General features: G+C 41.1%; 1 protein-coding gene across 1 annotated transcript; it reads left to right on the forward strand.

The window, feature by feature from the left end:
• Positions 1 to 95: 95 nt before the first annotated feature.
• Positions 96 to 21235, forward strand: nampt1 (nicotinamide phosphoribosyltransferase 1). Its single transcript, XM_006780644.3, has 11 exons — positions 96 to 252; positions 6461 to 6617; positions 8174 to 8277; positions 9430 to 9558; positions 14669 to 14827; positions 15121 to 15257; positions 16769 to 16994; positions 17108 to 17227; positions 17303 to 17443; positions 17606 to 17740; positions 17867 to 21235. The coding sequence occupies exons 1-11, from the start codon at positions 199 to 201 to the stop codon at positions 17978 to 17980; spliced, it is 1476 nt and encodes a 491-aa protein (XP_006780707.2). The 5' UTR covers positions 96 to 198; the 3' UTR covers positions 17981 to 21235.
• The last annotated feature ends 1053 nt before the right edge of the window (positions 21236 to 22288 follow it).

The raw sequence follows: 22288 nt of genomic DNA on the forward strand, positions 1-22288 counted from the left end.
ATTCCGGATATACACGACGAACGTCGGAATTTCGGTGTGACGTATGCCTCCGCCCCCGAGTCCCCGCCCCTTCCCCCGCCCGTTCTCTATGCCCGTCCTTCCCCCTTCCAGGCTACACACAAGGCTGGAGAGTCTCCGGCAGCACGGCGCGTAACACAACCTACTGACAGCTGCGACTCACAACCAAGGAGGGAAAAGATGGAGCACAGAGACACCGACTTCAACATATTGCTAGCGACCGATTCATACAAGGTATGGTACCCGTGATGGTCTCGGGCGAACGAGGCATTAGGTGAAGGGAGAGTCGTTAAGAGTGAAAATTGACAAAGTCAAGGTGGTTTCATCATCAGTCCCAAGGCCATCACACTGTTCTGTGTGGCCGGTATCCATCGGTTCACCGCAGGCCAAATTAGTTGGGGGAGGGAGAAGAGGGCTGGTACAACAGAGACGGTGTACCACATTCACAATGCAGGCATCCTTTTTTCCCTAGATTTCATGTAAGATCGCTATTACCATACCAGTCCCCCCTCGGATTGCTAGTCATAGTGGTCCGCAGCTAGCTGAGTTAGCTAGCTAGCGCACAGGGAGCGCAAGAGAGAGATGAAGGGTATTGATATTAAAAAAAAAGCTAGTATTAGCCCCTAGCTAGCAAGTGCTGTATGAACTGCACATGGGCAAAAGCTCAGTCACACTAGCTCGACGTCGTGTTAGCCACTATAGGGCTACCTCGCACCACTCATAATGCAATTCATGACTTACGAGAAAACGAAAGTTAAAAAGGAATCACAAGGCAGCTAGACTTTCAAAGCGGGTTTAAGATGTTTGGCAAGGTAAGGGTTGTAAGGGTATATACACTGGCTAACGACAAGAAACAACCAGCTGATAACCAACAATCTAAACAGAGGACAAATGATCTTAGAGTATTGTTTAAGCTCACGTAGCAAGTGGTTGCCGGGACGGCTGCCATATGACACCATTCAGCAATTCGGTGATGCTGATGATAGGAAATAAAGTCAGAAATGACAGGAGAGGGGAGTATGGGGCTACCAGCAGAGGCAGGAAGCCCAAGTACCTCGACTAAAACCTAGGCTCAGACTGAGATCAGAGCTGTACACCAGTTGAGTGAATGAACAAAAAACTTGGTAATGTAGTCTAATGATACAAACTAACATCTTAAATGTATGTGTACATGGATGTACTTTCATTGTGTTATCACTTGTTAAAATGTGTTTCATTTACTACCACTGTGTGAATCTCTGATTAACATTCTGTCTTTTGCAAGCCTTTTCTACCATATTCATTTTATACAGGAAAAACCCCCAAAGAGGTGTGTTTTCATTTAAAAAAAATCCTTTATTAGCTATAAAATGTCCGAAATATACAAATGTTAGTGTGGTTTAATTTGCCTACAGCATATCTCTTAAGTGTGCTGTTCAGTTATACTTCAATATTTCATGTTCTGTACCCCTATATATCAGCTGCATTGCCATATCATAATTTTTTTTACTAAGGAAATAAAAAAAAAAAATCTTCACTTAAATACCTGCAAAATCTCCCATCGGTGTGTAATGCACAGGCACACCTTATCTTTCATTTCATCCAAATGAGTGGTTTTGGTTTCGTTTCATTACAGTTTAACTTTCACTATAGAAAAAAATGAAATGAAAGTAAGCGTATGCCTGATTCTAGAAGTATTGATCGATTGGGATTATCTATGAACAGCCAGTACCAGTGCTGACTGGTGTTAAGTGGATGTATATGTATATTATATAGTGTGGGTGTTTTTTTTTTTTTTGTTTTTTGTTTTTTATATAAGAGCAGAAACATCCCTTTGGAAGAGGTGGCGGTTTCGTGTTGAGTGGTTTCTATAAAGTCTTAGCTTTCTGGCACCTCCTTTCATTTTAAACTAAGTCTAAAGTATCTGGATTGACTACCTTAATAAAGAGCGTATGTAGTTAACCCCTTTATGAGACATCTACAGGGAAACTCAGTCTAGAGTATCGGATATTTCCTGATGCAACAATTATATCAAGTCCATTAAATCCTCCCACAGACCTCATATTTCATTGATCTGACTTTATTCAAGTTATTGGAAAACAAAAAGTAGATTTCAAACAAAGACCCAGCATTTTCTGCTCCGCTTCGCCACAATGTCAAAAATCAGAATACAGCCGACACACATTTCCATTCATAGAAAACAGTTTTTCCTTGTAACTTAAGAAAGCTCACGAAGAGCTGCATAATATCAAATAGAAGAAGGCTACAGATGTTTTTGTTAGGTAGCAACAAAGTGTGCTCAAAGTAAAGCACAGCATTGTGTTAGAAGTCGTGTTTTCAGTCAAGTAGTGATAGTTAAAGCCCAGGGAGAAGCAGCAAATGCCTGACAAATCACAGTACAGATAAATGTCTCCTCACTGCAGCGCAGGCAAGTTTTACTTGTGTTGCAACACCTGTCACCCAGCTTTACCTTGTATGTGTAGCTTGGCCGTGCATGACCACAAGAGAAAGGTTGATTCAAAGAAATGCTCGGCGGTCTCTCAGAACAACTGAAGGCACACACAGGACATAAAAACAAACTCCACCTGAGCACCTTTGTGTTTTGTGTGCTTGAATTCAAAAGCAAACTCTCTGTCCCAAAGGCACGCCGGCCTATTGTCTGGAAGCATGCATTCAGAAAATCTCTGCATGTTCGACAGGGAGGAGTTATATTGTGTTCTATTATTAGCACAGATTTTTAAAGAAAAGCCACATTAGTTTGTCACCATGTGACCACATTTGCATATTACACTCTTCTGACCCTTAAATCCGGAGTGAATGGTGGTGAGAAAGTAAGCAGGGATCCAGGGTCTTACATTAAATAATCTGGGGTTTCATTTTAGCACTTCTTTCTTTTTTTTTAAATGCATCCCCTTGCTCTTATTTTGAAAGTTTGGGTCCTACTGTCCGGCTAAACCCGGCACTTCCTGCTTCATATTTCCTAATCAGAATTGTTGATACCTTTCACCTGGTTCTCCAGCGTGTCTTTCGTCCCGTGATTGGACAGACCAACTGCATGTGTTGTTTGCGTCTTTGAAAACTGGCTGCAAGCTGAAAAGCCACTTCAACAGAGAACTGTTTCACGTGCCACTACAGAGAGGTGATCAAGCCCAGTGTTGCAGAGTTGGATTTTATCTTTGGGACCAGACTAACTGAACTGTCAGTATGTGTTGTTCCATTATTTGTCTCTTAACTTCAGGTAATGGGACAGTGCCCTGCATGTACTGCATTTCACGCGTGGTGATGATGGAAAAGGTTGTGGTAATAGATTTAAGGAACTTTTGTGAAACGTCCAAGCGTTTTCACAAGGCTGCCTTCATCATCTCCTTCCCAGTCTCGAAAGAGCAAAGGAGGAATTACTTGACGTTTATAGATGGCAACTTGTGTGTGAGAAAATTGCTGACATTGCATTAACTTTCTGCATAGACGATCAGCATCAGTGTATATGTTTGGTGTTTTTGATTTTAAGTATCCTGGAATCATTACACCCTCAGTTACCTCAGTATCATCAGAGTTTTAAAGGAGGAAGGAAGGAAAAAGAGGAAGCGGATAACAAACCCCAAACCCTACTTCAGTTGCGTTTGTGTCTGATCAGTTTTTTCAGTACAAAACCCAGACTGAATGAGCTTGTCATTGTATAACGAGTACTCAAAATATCATATCCTCAAATTCATGAACCCAGAGCCTGTTTACCAGTTATTCATATATGAAAATAGTACGATTTACTTGACAAACATCTCCTTAGAATTAAGAGGTTCTGATAAGTGATGGCACTCTGTGGTTCTACCATTACATGCACCTCCTTCCATTACTGATACTGTTACTGTAAAACTGAATTGTGTAACTCAGTCGTTGGTCTTGTTTGTCGTAATTAGGTTTATGTTACAATAGATGGATGTTTTATAATCAAATATTCATATGTGTGTCTTCTGCTGACATTTAATAATATTGGACGTACTGCTGCTGCTTTGAAACTCTGATTAGTTTTGCCATTCTAAAGCATTGGTTGTGTGTATGTGTGTATACAGTGGGTGCCAGTGAATATGTACACACGTGGTTGCACTCAGTGTCATGTTAAGTGTCTTGACTCTATTTTGAGTCCTCAAAAGCCCAGAGGAAAGGACACATATAGGGGTCAGAGTAACTGAGTGGTTCATTGACATTTATCTTATCTATACTCAATGTGGGTGTCAAGCAGTTTTGTATCTTACTGTATATTTAATGTCTTGATGCATGCTCAGTAATCCGGCTAAGGAACGCCCGAAAAGTTGATTCTCTTCTTCTGGATGTAGCGTTTTCAGTGGGAGAAACATTTTGTCACTCATCCGAGTGACATCTTCAGTCTCAGCTGACTGCAGGTTTCCCCAAACTTTTAAAGAGTGTATTAGCATATTGACTGAAACTAGCCCAATGAATGAACAATGGGCTGTGAGGTCAGTTCTTGAGCTTTTATATGGATATTGTCATGACCATTGATCAACAACCACTGATCAATAGCCACGAGTATCATTCACAGAGAGTTGGGGAATGGCTGCAATCGCAGCGTTGTAAGATGGCGAAAGATGTGCCCTTTGGCCCCCTCCTCGATTCAGAAATAGCCTTTCTCTTTTCACGTAAATGGCCTCCTTGACTCCGTGCGCAAACCAGCATTCCTCCCTGTCCAGGATGTGTGCACCCTCATCACTGAAAGAGTGGCCACTGACCTGTAGGTGTGAATAGATTGTATAGTCCTGGCCTGACGAATTAGCTGTTCTGTGTTGCCAGATGTTGTTTGGTCATGTCATGACCATTTGCATATTAATGATCAAGATAAAGAACCACCAAACTTGGAAAAAGTGGGAGTCAAACTGGAAATGGAGAACATTCTTTTAGAGTTTCACTAATGCTTATCAAGTAGTTGGTGTTTTCAGAAAAGTCAGCATACAAACTGCACGCAAGCTGTTAGTGACCAAAACCATCGCAAGGGGTGCAAAAACTCCTTTGTGAATCAATTTCACATCCTAGCGAAAGCAAACGGCCTACTGCAACCACTTGCCAACCTGTCAGCAATCAAACTTTTCCCTAACAACTGAAGGCTACCACCGAGTCTGCACTGTCTATGAGTTTTTGTGACTGGGCCTTAGCAATCAGTTTCATAGCAACAACTCGCCAACTGGTCATTGAGTACTTATTTTTCCTTGGTGACTAGTGTTTACCAAGGCGATCACCAGCCGGTCTCTGGGTATGTTTGATCAGAGTCTAATGTCTAACAATAATAAATGACTCTTGCTTGTACTGTGACTTGTACTTTGACTGTGTACACATTAGGTTCTCATGTGACACATGATGAGGCAGGAATATAATTTCTAAATGTAAGTGCACTTCAGTTGTGGTAGGAGCGTTGCTGGTAGGAGTTAAACCTTTAGTGCACTCTGGAAATCCATTAGTTCGTTTAGGGATTTAATTAATGACTGATTGCTACCACTGACTATGTATCGTCTCCTTTTTGTGAGACTGTATCATATGGGTATGATAGTAGAGTCTGTTATTGAAACATGTCTGGACTTGCCTTAAGCTGTTGACTTGGTTGCAGACACTGGGGATTCAATTTTCACTAGAAGTGCACATAAAGCTCCAAACAACTGTTTTATAGAGAAAATGTGTATGTGTGAGAGACAAATTCGACTTCTTTCTCCCTGAATGTGATTTTTTTTTATTTATTTTTTTTATGCGTGACACTGAAACACTTTGATGAACTGAAATGTTTCATGCAATCACAGATAAGTTGTGAAAATGTGTTTATTTGGTAACAAGCTATTGATTCTATGGGATTTCTTCATTTTTGTGGAAGATGAGCTGTTTTTTCAGTTCGAAAATGCTGCAATTTTCCTTTGAAATCCCATCGACACCCTGAAATCAAGCAGGGTGTTGGTCATATTGCGTTGGTCCAAATTCCGTGTACACTAAATATTTTGCACAATCTTAAAACACATTGAGTTAAAATCAGTTCCTTCAAATGGTGGGCTTGTGCAGTATTGTACAGAGCAAAATGTACAAGATACATTGTGCTACAGTACAGGCCCATTGCTTCTTGACACTAATGATAAAATCTAGATGAGTCATTTTGCACAGCTGGCATGTTAACACATGCATACTAAATAAAAACTAAAGTAGTTAGTGATCACGTCTGGATGGGGTTTGACTCAACTTAGAAGTGAGTACACCTTCACCAATGTATTTCAGACTGAAATAAGATAAATTGGAGATGTTGTCTTAGTGTTCCTGGATCCAGAAATTTATTCATGCATGGTGTCTAGGGAATTTTGAGCTGTGGCAGAGGTATGCGGTATCAGACTGCTCTTGTTTCAGTTTTCTCCTAACCCGGTTAAACTGGTTAGTCATTGTTTATGGCCACTCTAATTTGTTTTGTGCTCTGTTTTGGCAGGTAACGCATTATAAACAGTACCCCCCCAACACGAGTAAAGTGTACTCTTACTTCGAGTGCCGCGAGAAGAGGACAGACCCCAGCAAAAACAGAAAAGTCAAATATGACAAAACTGTCTTTTATGGCCTACAGTACATCCTGCACAAATATCTAAAAGGTAAGTTTGGCTTTCGTTTAAGTAAAAGCTCTGTAGCCAGACTAAACGAGTCAACATGACCTTGCAACTAAGTCCAAGCTTCTCAATGGCAAATAAACACAGATGGGAGGGAGTCTGGTCACATGCAGCCACCGCGTTGTGATGGTTGCGTAAATAGAAGTGCTTCCAGTCCACTTAAGTTAAATAAGGGTAACAGTTCAATACTTAAATCACATAACCAAGACATGGACGCAAGCTGTGCACATGATGTTATGGTTCTAGTTCTGTGAATGCAGTTTACACAACCGCTATTTTGCTGTGGTCCAGCAAGCCTCAGTCTCTAGTCAGGCGAAAGATTTTTACTGGTTAATAAAAAAAAAATTAAGTGTAGCTGGAAAAAGTCGACATCCAGACTTTGGAGGGCCTTTTACAATACTTGATTGGTCCCTGTGGGAGCACTCTATTGTTTTGGCCTTCCCTCTACAGGGCAAGGTCAGCGTACAGGGAAAGTTGCAGAGCAGTGTGCCTGAGGCTTTTCAAAGTCATTGCTTTGCTGAAGGACACTTCAGCAGGGCAGGTGGTTTCTATCGAGTCCTGCAGCAACAGTTCTTTTATTCATTCGAAAAACAGCAAGGCCGCAGCGTGCCGCTTCACATTGATTAGGCCGTACAAAACAAACATACCACAAAAGAATCCAGGTTGGGAAAGAAATGAGAAAACAAGACCAGCCTGAAATAAGCCCAAAACACTCTATGCCCTAATTAACTCAAGATGATTAACGCTGACGCTCACGTCCTGAGAGGCAAAAGAGAGGGCAAGAGAGAGTGTCGAAAGAATGCATCTCCCTCATGTCTGTTAAGCGGATTTCATGGTGTGGTAACAGAGGTGTGGAGAGAGTGCCACGGATAACAGAGACGGAGAGGACAAAAGCACAGCTGCTCTTTCGCTGTCCGAGGGAGAAAGGCTGGCTCGGCACAGCGATTAGGCCATCTACCAGCGATGCATCCTTGATCCTCTAACCGAACTAATTTCATAAGCAAGTGAAAGTAAAAAAAAAAAACAGAACCTGTTTACCCAAAGCTACAGGAAAACCTCACCATTCAGAGAATTTAACCCGATAATGCATTGTTGAAAGAGGGTTACATTAAAGTAGCTTAGTATAAAATCTAGAAACAAAAGAAAGCAGCTAGCTCCACTTACACTTCATGATTTTATAAATATCGATAAAAATGATTGCACACACGTGTAACACTTTTTTTAATTTCTCAGACTGTCAGACCTTTCTTTTGCATTTCCTAATAAACCACAGTATCCCCTTACAGATCCTTTCCCATCTGTGGTATGCTGTGTTTAATAGTTTCCATGAACTAGAAACTAGTCAGACTTGAAATGAGACAAGGATGTAGTTGGTGTCACATGTTTTCCAAACAAAGATGCCTTCTCAGCAGCTTCAAACTTGATTATCGTGGTGGACAGTAGAGAAGCACACCAGTGCTGCGGTGTTTGTTTCACCAACCTCTTTGTCTGTACTGTCTCCCGCTTCCTCCCTTATTCCCCACCTACTTCCTGCTCTCCAGGAAAAGTAGTGACTCCAGAGAAGATTCAAGAGGCGAAGGAGGTCTACAGGGAACACTTCCAGGATGATGTTTTTAATGAGAAGGGGTGGACTTATATTTTGGAGGTAAGAGATTACTGAAAGATTTTTGTGTCTTTTTTCCTATATGATGAAACATTTTTTATAGGTATATTTGTAGACAGGTTTCCTAAACAATACAGACTGTTTCAGGAAATGGTTTATCAAGGAAAAAACTGTGTGTACATGTAAACAAGCACATTGTAATGTTACCACATGAAACACTGTGGTGTTGATGTGTTGCGCATCAGAGAAGCTAGAGGTCACCAGGAGATGTGGTGTGTTGCCAGAAAACTGTTTTAAGGCAATTTTTTTATAATTAAAACTAGTTGTTTAAAAAATCATTACTAAAAAGGACGCCTCTATCAGATGCTCGTTAGCAGCAGTACAGACACAAAACTGTCATGGCCTCCTCCGTTTGACACATATCACAGTACTAGACCAACAGGAACACACACTCAGCCCCTCCCCTTCGCTAGCAGCACTATATGAGGAATTCTGAGGGGTCAGTAAAGCATCAGTTTCAACAACATTTATCTATTAAATAGTTAATTTGAATGGTACGTGTTAGCCTTAGCCATCTAACTATTAGCAATTATCAGTTAGTCAAAGTAGTGGCTACGGCTAATAATAAAATACTATTGTTAATGTTGTTGCTAGGAAGCAAACATTAAATCTCTGTGTTTGTAATGTTAATACATGGTTCATTTCACTGGATAATGTATTATTTGTGTGTAGAAGGTGTTAGGTTTAACGGAGGCAAAGAAAAGTCTAAAGTCTACTAACAAATAAACAAAAATAGTAAGAACCTACTTTACAGATTCCACTCTAACAGCAATTAAAATATAGTCCTGAGCCAAGTACACCACAACCTCAGGCAACCAAAAATACAGTTTTTTGGCTTTTATTTGTTTTTTCTGATAGAAATGTGTACCTTACTGTTATGTTATGTCCTCGGTGGAAATTGTTTTTTCTTTTTTGTTTGTTTGTTTTATTTAAACTGAATTATGCAAACCTAATCGACAATGAAAAACTATGGAAATGAACATAATACTTCCCTTTAATTTACTTTTCCCTCCAAGTAAATGGCTTACCTCTGAAAATCTTTTGCTACAGCTTAGATATAAATCTGTTAATATATCCAGGAAAGTGATGCTGGTAACCTTAAATATATTTGTGTGCATTTCTTTGTGTTTACAGAAATACAACGGACACCTGCCCATCGAAATCAAGGCGGTGCCAGAGGGGAGTGTCATTCCTCGAGGCAATGTTTTGTTCACAGTGGAGAGCACAGACCCCGAATGCTACTGGCTCACTAACTGGGTGGAGGTACGTTTGGTTCATGGACACGGGTCAGGGTGGGATCTGAGAGGGCCCTGGCATGACATGTTTTATTCATTTATGGATTTGATGTGTACTTTTTATGTGTAATCTATAACAAAAAACAGAATTTTGACTGTTGTTTAAATCTGTCTTGTGGGGTTCTGTTGATTTTCAGTGTAATGCTAAATCACAGGAGAACCCCTTCACAGTGTAACTACTGGAAGAGCTCTATCAAGTTAAAAGCCCTCATAAATTTCATACCCCTGTGCCCTCAAATAGCAGTGAAATATTTTATGTGCTCATCACATTGCTACTAAAACTACATTGCTAGGCTTAGCTATACCATTTAATGGTTATTTGATAATTAATAGAAGAAGGAAGACATTAGCAACGTTTAGGTCCCATTTATTACAAGAGAGAGGTAATAGTTTTATAAAAGCCATAAACAATTTAGTTTGGCAGCATGCCCTGTGACACTTCATGATTTCTTAAATCTCACTGAGTTGCAATTCTGCCATAGTTTATAGCTTAATACCCACTTGGAGACATACTCGTGTTACAACTGCAGCAAAAGGATAGTGGCAGGAAAATCCTTACTTGTTGCCTTTTATTAAACCCTTTCTTTCGGAAATTATTCTAAGAATGTTATATTACATTCAAGACACTGTTAAGTCATTCAGAGTAGAGATTTCATTGAGTAGTCAAAGAATGTAGTAGTAATAGGTTCATATGGTCATTGTTGTACACTTACACTTCTTTGACACCAAAAAAAGAAGTGTAAATTGAATTTCGTATGCTGCAGACTGAAACAGCTCAGTGGTTCTGAAAAATACACTTAATCGCTTCTTTGTTGAGACCACAGTGAAAATATTCATACCACTTTGGTGGCTCTGTAAAAGGCATGCAAAAGCCACCCACCAGCCCATTTTAAACTCATTAACTACAACATAATGCGTGATTGCTTTTATTTAAAGGTCAGGGTGAGGAGCTAGCTCCACTCGAGACTATACAAGACTGCCATGAACTGATATGCTGCACATCAACAGAATAACCTGAGCATATACTGTTAATGGGATTATTTATATCTTCAAAACAAATCTACCGATGTCAGATATATGGTGTCTAGTTCAGTTAGAGCTAGCTGGATAGCCAGGCCTGCATCACTTTTGGGTATTATTGCTTTGTATATTTACAGAATTTATTGCTGTCCAAAATGAACATGACTTTTTGCTTCATGACTTAGTATCTAGGAACTATGGTCACTTAGTATTTTATCTAGTAGTATTGTTAGCAAGAAAGCTAAAGTTAGCCTTGGGGCATTAATGTGGAAATTATTGATTTGTTGTCTTACAGTATTGATTGTAGTGCATATATGAATATATATGTCCTTATCTAATCTCTTCCTCAACGGGTTGACTAATTTCAACTAACCTTTGCACAGACATCGTCACAAATGCTTATATTATGTTTGTAAAAAATGGTAATTGTATTTGATTTTTATATTTCAAGTTATATTCTCTGATTACGTTTATGTACATTGCTCATACGTAACTTAACAGTCACCAAAATTTGTGCCTGTGGTGTTGAGTCAACACTAAATACAGAATGGAGATTTTCAAAAAGCTAATTAAGTTAGTTATTGGTTAGCCCTAGTTATAGCTAGGTGGCTAGCAAGCTACTGCTAGGTTTTTTAGATTAGTTTATTTTTTGCTACTAAAAAAGATGATGGGGAGGGGGCTGTTGTGACCCTCAGAAGTAAAGCAGATGTTGAATACCCCACTGCTGTAGTTTTCCCAGTGTTTGTCACCCATCTGACTAGATAAGATTCATTGTATAAAACCTTAACCTAATATTAGCTATCTTATAGCTAATAGCAGTATTGCTAGTTTGCAAATGTAGCAGCTGGCTAGATCATCTTAGCTTACTCCCTGGCTAAAGTTGTTTCTGGCAAAATGCTATCTTGTCTTTCTGTTCAGTGTTTGTTGGCAGTGAAAGCTTGTTGATTTGCGGACTCCGTTCATTAGCTAATGTTAGCAGGTCATTGACTTTCCCAAAGTCAGTGAAGAAGCTTTTAAATAGCAGGGAAGTTCTAGTTTTTTGAGATTATATCATATTTGATTTTGTCTTGTTATGATGTCATATTTTACCTTTGTTCACAGCCAGACTACCTGTGCTTTTCCTGATTCTACTATTTGTTCTACGATGATCTAATTAGCTTTAGTTTTATTTTTTACTACAGAGAAGAATGATGTCACTATTTCCTAACAAATAAGCATATTTAGCAAATATCTTGTAACCATACTGTAGGTTTCACAAATAATTCACATAAAATTCCAGAGAAAGTTAAGTAGATTTGAGTGACTTTATTCTGGTAGTTTGATTACTGCATTTTTACACTGAGCTGATCCACAGTGTGACTCTGAGATCAGGATTATCATGAACTTAATGCTGCATGAACAGGCTGTCCTCAATGACTCGGCAGAACAATCACTTTCTTGCACTTCACTTTCACTTTCTGTTCTTCTGACTGCTGTCGTGTCTCCTGCTGTTTCTTTTTCTTTTTGACCATGTCAAACCAGTTCATAAATATCACGTTTGACTGCTCCTACAAATGAATCACGCCGTGATTAATCAGAAACGGCATTCTTTTGTTGATGCAAAAAAGCTTTTTATAATCTATATGCACACACTTACCAGCACATTAGTATGTTCAGAAAGTCTAATGTATCCTGAAAGTGGTCTGCGTTTGGAGCTATTATGTGATGCACACACTCTCGACTCTGTAATGGCATAGTACTTGGAGGTCACCTACAGCCAAGAGCACTGTGACGACACGTCCACAAACCCATTTACACACACACTTGGTAAGTTTCTCTGGTTGATTTAAATACACACATAAACAGACACACACGGGGGGTCATTCTTCATGGCTGTGAAGTAAAATTAGCCACAGACTGGTGTCCTTGAGCTGCGTCACTAGGTCATACTGTATTTATCTCTTTCCCTTTCACTCTTGCTGTCCCTTCTTGTTTTGCTTTTCTCATTTTCGTCTTTGTCACATCATTTTTTCCCCTTTCTTCTCTATTGCTTTCTTGTCCTATTTATTTATTTTTTGCCATTACCTTCCCCATTCTCATCCCGCTCTGTGGTTCCTTATCGCCGTCCATTTTGTTCTGGGACATTGACAGAGTAGTTGTGTTGTTGTTGTGTGTAGGGTGTGCATTCCTTCTTAGTGTTGCTTTTACTGCCCCTCCATTTTACCGTGGCAGCAAGTATCCTTTACAAACTGTCGCCTGACAATGACAATGATAGAAAAATTGCAGTGTAACAATGCTTACACTGTACTGAATCTGTTACACACAATTGTAGAATTGGTTATAACTACTACATGCCTATGCTACAGTGTTGTTTGACCTGTTTGTGCAGTTGGCAAACCGATACTCTTAATCACATTGAAAAAAGTTGCCAAAAAGATGGCGTTTGTATGCTAAAAACAGGCATTTTAGCACCCCGCTAGGTCTGTATCATTTGGCTTTTGTAGATAAAAATGACATAAGATGCTTTTATAAGGTATAATGTGTATAAAGGCTCAAAACAGGGTGATTAACCCTGTTGCCATGCAACACAATGCCATCTTGACATTATAAAATCTCATGCACTTTTCTAAGATATAAATTAGATGTTACTGTTGTGAAATAAAAAATGATACGGTTCTTTTAAACAGTGTTATAAGTGCATAAATGCTACCAGTGGGTCATTTTAACCTGTTGCTTCTAGGCAACAAAAGGACATGATAATGTGTGATATAAATAGGAACTTTCAGCGGCCTGTGCAAAGTTTGGCTGCTCAACTGCTTATAGTCGAGGAGGAGTTTGCGGACAAGGAAACAAACACGCACATGCGCAGATTTTTTGTTTTATTGTAAGAAATTTACAGCTCAAGCTTTATGTGTACCTCTATGAAGACATGAGTTCCAGAGGTGGAGAGTGGGGGGTGGGGGTCTTCCTGAAACCCCTACAAGAGCTATTTAAGTGCTGAGACTCGTTTTAAAGGTTAAGGCTAGCGTTAGCATTAAAGGACAGGGTCGGGGGCTAAATGTCAGTGAATGTCCTCGCATAGATAGCCTTACAAATGCATGTCTGTGTGCGTACGCATGGACTTTGGACTTTCTTTGGCAGTCACATGAGTCCATATTATGGAATTATAATTAGGCTGAGGATGCATGTGACCTGCTCAGTGTTATAAGGTAGAAACACATCGCATATTGTTAGGAGGCACAAAGAGTGTGAGCTGGGTAAACAGAGAATTTTTATAGCCTTAGTTATATTTAGAGTTTTAGTCTTGCTCGGTGTCTTTATCTGCTGTTAATGAGGTTCAGCCTGCATAGCATAGTACTTGGTTGTCATTCCTAACATGAAATGTTGAAATCGCAGTATGCGGTTACATAGTGTTAGTTTAGTGCTCTTGTTCATAATCCTCTTGTCACCATATTCCACAGGTTTCTCTTTCTGTCAAACTTCTTCTGCATCATCTGTTCTTACCGCAGCTTAAATCTGATGATTGCTTTGACAAAATGGATTTTGAATTTACAAGGAGGAGAGCTTTAGAAAGCGAGGGCAAAACACTGACTGGCAGATCTTCACAGAATCACGCTCTATGCTTCAGACTGCAGGAACTATGTATTCCTAAAAATTTCCCAGGTGGTGGAGAGTACAGATAAGCCACTTGTTTTCATATTAAAGTCATTGACTGTGGTCCAGAGTTGACATGAAGCAACAAGGAATGTACTTTTCCCAGAGTTTGTGTTTGGTGAATGAGCAGGCCGCTGTGATCCCTCTGAGCCTGTTAGTTTTGGGTTTTAGTACCATTTAAATATTGGGAAAGCAGAAGAATTGGGCCAGACATTCACCGGTCTGTTGCCTGCAGGGAAAAAAAAACTTGACTATGCTTGCTTTTTTCTTTTTTGCTTACCATTAACTGTTATGAATATTTAGTCCGATAACCTGATTGTTTGCTATAATAAATGCACATGGAAAAACTCGGAGCATAATGACACCCTGAAAAATTTATAAATATCCAGTAAAGTGAACTGAACTCTCCTTTCTTTCTCCGTCAGACCATCCTGGTTCAGATCTGGTATCCCATCACTGTGGCGACCAACTCTAGAGAGCAAAAGAAGATCCTTGCCAAGTACCTCTTAGAGACTTCGGGGAATTTGGAGGGGCTGGAGTATAAACTACATGACTTCGGCTACAGAGGCGTGTCCTCACAAGAGGTATGGAGAAAGCTAAAGGATTTAAATCTGGTTAATTTAAGGACAATAAAGCTCATCAGAGATTTCAAAAACAAAGAAAATTAAGACTTGGTCTAGTCCACATTTTGCTCTCCCTTGCAAACACAAGGTTTGAACAGGAGGTGGGCGGGGCTTCTCTGCTCAAAGCCATCAAAGAGCATCTGCAATTGCAAATCTATAAATGAGAAAATAAGGGGAAACATATTATTTCCACTTTAAGGTTGTTTAAAGCACTTCAAGGTCCCTAACCCCCACCATATCCTCTTTATTCACAGACTGCTGGCATAGGAGCCTCCGCCCATCTGGTCAACTTCAAGGGCACAGACACGGTCGCTGGCATCGGAGTCATTAAGAAGTACTATGGCACCAAGGACCCTGTGCCAGGCTTCTCAGTGCCCGCTGCCGAGCACAGGTACACACACGTTTTACTTTACTGGCCTTATTTATTTAGTGTTAATCTGTAAAGGACTTTATGTTCCTGCTTAGAGATGGAATATTTGTCTGTGCAGTGTACCGTCCTGAGCTGCGTTTTATTGCAGATACGACCGCACAGTTTACAGAGATTTACTTCCAGACTCCATGTAATGACGGGTGTCTGAGAAACACTGCTTTCAAGGGACTCCAAAGATTTGCACAAACTTTAAGCAGCTCATGCAGGTTGCTAAATTACTGCGCACAGTTTTAATTATCTGCATTTAGGCCACACATTCACCTGTTCTCTTGGAAAATCTCAGCTGTCTTCATCTGTATTGCTGCTTTTGATGAAACGGTGCACAGTTTGGCCAAGAGCCCGCTCTGAAATCCAGCTTTTCATCCACAGAGAAGGAAACTCGCTTCAAATAACACCTAATTATGAGCCAAAGCTGTTGATGTAGAGATTTTTGTCAGCCAGAGTGAATATTTATTCAACATTTGGCTCTTGATGGTGTTAATTTTCTCTCCTGACTTGTGCTTGGTCACCCTCGCAGTCATTATCTGGTTCGTCTATTTCATTCGGTGAATGGTGCTGTGATTAGCTGGAAGTGAGAGTTTTGATTGGCTGCTGCCCCGGCGCACATCTCTCTCTCTTCATTTATCCTGCTTACAGACACCTCTCCCTTTCTGTTTCGCTCTCATGCGCACACACACACACAGCAGCTTCCTACTGGCCGCCAGCGCTGTTACTGCTGCACCAGCGCACCCTTCTTCCCCATACCAGTGCATTGTGGGATAGTGGCTGGAGTTGTTATAGCAACTGTTATGCAATGGCCTCCCTCCTGAAATCGGTTTCGTTTCTACCTCCTCGGTGGGAGGAGTCGCAGTGATATTCCAGAGGAAAAGGGAGGGTTGATTTTTAGTGAAAAGGTGTGTCACCCTTAGTTTGAAGAAATCAGTGCCAGCAGTGTGTGGACACTGCACACGTTTCATGTATTGGGGTTGTGCCAAGAAGCTCAGGAGCTGCAGCGCATAAAACTAAAATTATCTTCAGGGCCAAGCTGGATTCTGGAACAACACAATGGAGAGAGCACCAAATCCTTAAAACAAAGCAACATGATCTGCTGTCCAAGACCTAATAAGCCTAAAGTCCAGATCTTCATATTTTTCTGCACTTTTCCATTTACCTTACCTTATTATCATGGTGCGTGATGCATTAACATTAATATTTGATGTATTCATCAGGAGCTCTGTGTGGGTTCTATCACCTTTTTCTCCTTGTCTGACTCTACACTGGTGATGCTAGGCGATGCAGAAGAACTCCAGCATCAGAACAGCTGTTGTACAGTACCTATAAGATCATATTTGGGCTCGTCTTAGACTAAAACCTGGAGTGCAGCGCCCTCTTCTGGACACTCTGGGACATTATCACTCGATCACTGTGTTTGGTCTTTCCTGTCTTACTCTTCTTCAGATGTATATTTAATAGCTCTGCCATTCTCTCTGCAGTACCATCACAGCATGGGGGAAAGACCATGAAAAAGATGCCTTCGAGCACATCATCAAGCAGTTTCCCAGCGTGCCTGTGTCCATAGTCAGCGACAGCTACGACATCTACAACGCCTGCGAGAAGATTTGGGGAGAAGATCTGCGGGCGCTGATCGAGATGCGCAGCGCAGACGCCCCGCTCGTCGTTCGACCGGACTCAGGAAACCCGCTCGATACGGTTTTGAAGGTGCGGTCACACAAACGGCTTTACTTTCATTTATAGTCTTTAACCCAGCCAGGAAACTCAACTTTTCCTCTCTGTACCTCCTTCTCCATCCTCTCTTCTTTGACTGTTTACAGGTTTTGGAGATTCTAGGGAAGAAGTTTGCACCAAAGGAGAACTCTAAAGGGTTCAAGGTTCTCCCTCCTTACATTAGAGTCATACAAGGAGATGGAGTGGATATCAACACACTGCAAGAGGTACAGGCACAGGGAGCCAGATGTTCAAAGTTTGAAGGCAGCAGCAAGGTTTGATTGTGTGTGTTTGTTTCCCAGATTGTGGAGGGAATGAAGCAACACAGATGGTCCATTGAGAACATTACCTTCGGGTCCGGAGGGGCTCTGCTGCAGAAACTGACCAGAGATCTGCTCAACTGCTCATTCAAATGCAGCTACGTGGTCACTAACGGACTAGGGGTGAGGACCGGGTGAATGGGTCTACATTTGTTAGGTGGCTTTGTAGCTGTTTAAGTGCACTTTGGGGAAATCTTTATTTATTCATCCATGATCCCAGACAGACTTTTCAGGGATGTCCTTTCTGTTTTAGTGTGACATAGATCTTTTTGTGCTGTATCTCAGGTGAACGTGTTCAAGGATCCGGTGGCAGACCCCAACAAGAGGTCGAAGAAAGGTCGTCTGTCTCTACACCGGACCCAGAGCGGAGACTTTGTCACTCTGGAGGAGGGCAAGGGCGATCTGGAGGAGTATGGCGTGGTGAGTTCACACGAACCCTTTTCTTTACTCAGTTGTTTTGATTGTTCACATGTAATTTGATTTCATACAAACACTGCCGTTCTCACTTTGTTGTTGTTGTTGTTTTGTCTTTACTCTTTCCTCCAGGACCTGTTGCACACTGTCTTTCGTAATGGGAAGATTGTGAAGACGTACACATTTGACGAAGTCAGAGACAATGCTAAGCTCAAAGAGAGCGAGCTTGAAGAGCTGCTGCACTGAGTGCAGTCTTGCTAAATCCCCACATAATATCCAAACCCCCCACCCTCCAAAAAAAATATCCTTTTCCTTTCAATCTTTCACCTGTAGGCTTCCATTGTCACCCTAGAGAATGGAGGTAGTGTGCACTGTTGATAGATCCCACTTTTGAAGCCTGAGAATCCCTCAGTGTGTCCCTAAAAACTCCAGATTTCCTTAAAATTCCTGAATTTTCACCCTCTGTTCTCCAGCCGAGTGGGGAAACTTTAAAAACGCCTCAGATCAGTGACAAAGCCCTTTAGAGTCGGGGGATGGGGGTGGGAGTCGGGGACAGAAGGAAAATGTGTTGTTGTGAGCAAAAGAAAAAGATGTGAGAGAAGTTGTGATTGTGATGTTAGAACATTCAAATCCTTGTGCTACTGCCCTAAGTTGATCACCAGCGCGTTGCACTGATAGGCCGGCTACATTGCAGCTTAACAAATATGTTGGTCCGGCTGCTGGTAGGAGGCGTGGCGACAGCGCGAGGGCATTTGAGATGATTGTAGGTTTTTTGAATGAGCATTTCGACGGCCGCGTGCCGAATGCACCTGAGATGACTGAGAAAGAACCTGGCGGAAGCCACACCCACACAAGTTAACATTCTCCATGTATCCTGTACAGAACTGTTTAGAAAAAAAAATACATGTCTGAATCTACTTAGCGTTGTCTTTTATGTGAAGAAAGAAAACGATCACGGTATATCACAATGCACCGATTACACTTAGACTTAAGGAAAAATCATGAACGCTCGGACTTGGAGCACGAGTAATGAAAGGTTAATTTCCTCCACAGTTCTTGCTTCTTAGTAGTCACAATAAATAAACAAAACTAATTACAATAGGCCAATATTTAAGTCAAGTACTCCCACTGTCCCACCACAAAATTATTGGTGCACCTCTGGAGGTATATCTGATCATTTACTTACTGTTATGTTGCCCACAGCGCGTTCCCATCATGAAGGTTTGATCCACAATCCAAATCACACCACAAAAATCACAAACGGAGGAAGACGGAGCTTATTAAATCACTTTTTTTTTTCTTTTTTTGTAATTCTCATTGATTTTTCAGATTCATTTTTGATTACATTCAAATAATCATTCAGTAATAGACATTTAAATCAATCGGAAATTAAAATCTCCCAGAGATTAGATGGTTCCCACTGAACTTTAACGAGTGGGGTTTTTTTGGACTAGGTCTTCATGATGGTGAATGGCTACTCTTTGCTGTTAATCAGTCCAAGAGTTGATGTGAAAAAAATATACATTGCAGAAATCGTCTTCACTGGAATGAAGAGGACAAAAACCTTATGTGTTTCTGAAAGATGACGTGCATATATGTGGCGCCTTGGCTGAGATGTTTGTTCGGTGTTGGTTCTGATGTCTTCGTGTGTGTGAATGTGAGTGTGTGTGTGGGGGGGGGTGAGAGAGACGTTTTCTTCCTTTAAACGACTGTGTGCTATTCCTTTTTCTGCAAATGTGCTTGTTTGTCATGGGAATAAAACAACATTCTTCCCGGCCTTTTATTCTGAAAGGAGACGTTGTGACAGTCTAGTGGAGAGTTAGTTTAACTTTTTGGCAACCAAGAGGTTTATAAATAAAAAAAATTTAAAAAAGCGAGAGTACTTTCTGACACTAACATGCACCAGCCATGCATTGGTAGTCGGTGGAGCATAGTTGCTGGTCAGCAAAGCATTTCCCCTTAGTATCACTGCCTTAACTTTTGAAGGGGAGGAATGGTTTGGATTTATTGCCCTGGTGTAAATGGGGGTTTCGCTTGCTAATGCCTTTCGGAGTTGATCAATTTTCCATTCAGAGCATCTTAGTCAGATTGTGGTGGGTGTCGTTTCCTGAGTTGGCCTTTTTCAGAGTGAAGGGATTTTTCTAGTAGAGCGCTAGGAGCTGGTGACATCACAGGACAAAGAGAGTTGCATTTTTTTTAATAGCAGTCGCCAAGTTGCGAAAGTACCAGAGTGACTTATCTCAGTACAGTCCACAGGAGATAAATCCTTTGGTGCTTCTCATAATTCACGTAGCGCCACCAAAAGGATTACATTTGAAGCTCTCGGGTTTGTGGACTGCCATTTGTGATTCCTTCCACGGGGTTGATTTAGTCGTAATCACATGACACTGTAATCGTGAGCGTTGCTGGTAATTCGGGCTCAAAGGCACTCTCACAGAGCTGCTGCCCCGGCTGTAGGCTGTCTTGTTTAAACTTTAAAGCCTCCAGGTGGTAATTTATTCCCTGATTGTTCCCGCTCTTCAGACACTCAGCTGCTTCACATTCATAACTTCACACGCTACGCCCTCTGGGAGCTCCACAGAGCTGCAGCAGCCTCACCGGAGCTATTAGAGCATCAGCGACCTCCTTTTTTTCTTTCTTTCTTTCTTAAAGATTTCCTCACATACACTGACCCTGCTCCCCCCCCCCCCCCCCCCCCCCCCCCCCCCCCCTCCGTAACCAACCTTGATAACGCCTGTGATGTCACCAACTCCCATTCCTCTCCACTGGCTCAGAGCCATCGCGCTCAAACACAGACAAGCTGAGCGAATCACACACTGATACAACATCGGACCGTTATTCAATCTTCCAGTTTTGTTTAGTTTTTTTCCTTCTTCCCGCTGCTGTTATCCGTGAGGTCATATGTCATCCAGCAAGTAATGAACCTGTAGTCCTTTTACATTCAGTAAAATTTTCATTTTACTATTTTGATACTGTCTCGGTTCTTACCTCAGAGAGATATTATTTTGTATGACAAAGGAAAAACAAAAAACAAAACCAATAATATGCCAGAAATCTAGCGGTAAATATCCTTATTTACAACTGATGCGGCCATACTGCCTTCTCACTTGTACATAAAAACAAGTAGTTTGACTGAAAGTGGAGAGGGCAAGTTAGGGGAGGCGACCACACTTGATGAAATTATTATTTTTGTCAAAACGATCATTTTTGTACCAACAGAAGAATATCCAAAACTGCTTGACAGACCTAGCAGTGCGACTGTCGAGCTTTTAGCTTCTGTTTGTGCGGGCGTGTGGTCCGGTGGGAGTGCTCTGTGTGTGCGTGTAATGAATGAAAGTGTTTGTGGATACTATTTTTTTTTTTTTCCTCTCTCTGTTGTTGTTGTTTTACTTGTATGTATATGTTGATTGTTCCAAATTCTCTCCCAGCACAAATGATATTTTAACTAACATAACATGCTATGTTGTCAACAATACATTGATTAAAGATGCCACCCTGTCAGTTCGAAGTGCTTCATTTATCGCGCCTCCTTTTTGTTTTTCCATTAATAGCGTTGGCCTTTCCAACAAGTGCCTCCGAAACGACTTAACAGCCCTAATGCAGAGACAGCTGGGAGGCTGTGTGAAATGTACATAAAAACACAAAGTAGTGAATATGAAATCTTATAGAGCCGCTTTTTATTCACAGAAAACACATCACATGTTTAAAAATGAGCAAATATACCATTTTAGGAAAAGTATTGGCTCGTCACATTCACTGAATTTGATGGCAGCGTTACAAAATGCTTGCGACACGGCCATGTTTACTGCTGTCTAACGACAGTCTGGGAACTGAAGAGACCAGCTGCTGGAATTCTGGGAGAGGAATGTTTTCCAATTCTTGTTTGAAGGCTTCAGCTGGCGAGAGGTCTGGACTGCAGGCAGGCCAATTCAGCACCCGGACTCTTCTACTATGAAGCCACGCTGTTGTAATTGATCCAGCATGCAGTTTAGCATTGCTTTGTTAAAATGTGCAAGGCAATTGCACATGCAAAGGATGTCTGGATGGGAGCGTATGTTGTTCTTAAACCTGTATATACACTTCAAATTAATGGTAGATGTGCAGGCTGTTAATTCCACAGGCACTAATGGACCCCAATACCAACAGAGATGCAGGCTTACGAGCTGGATGGTCCTCCTGTACTCCAGAGGATGTGGCGTTCATGTTCTCCAAAAAGAATTTCAAATTTCAATTATCTGACCACAGAGGACCTTTCCTTTGCTTCAATCCCTTTTAAACGAGCTTTGGCCCAGAGAAGACGCCAGTGTTTCTGGATCACATTCACATATGGCTTCTTCTTTGCATGCTAGAGGCTTAACCTGTGTTAATAAACAGCGATTTCTGGAAGTGTTCCTGAGCCCATGCAGTGATTTAAAGGACAGAATCATGGCATATTTTTAATGCTGGGCTTCCTGAAGCCCCAAAGATTGCAGGTATCCAGTACTGATTTCTGGCCTTGTCCCCTCTGCATAGAGATATCTTCAGAGTCTCTCAATCTTTTTCAAAATTTTCCTT

Source organism: Neolamprologus brichardi, chromosome 17, assembly GCF_056152115.1.
Source record: "Neolamprologus brichardi isolate AB-2024 chromosome 17, ASM5615211v1, whole genome shotgun sequence".
Classification (NCBI taxonomy): Eukaryota; Metazoa; Chordata; class Actinopteri; order Cichliformes; family Cichlidae; genus Neolamprologus; species Neolamprologus brichardi.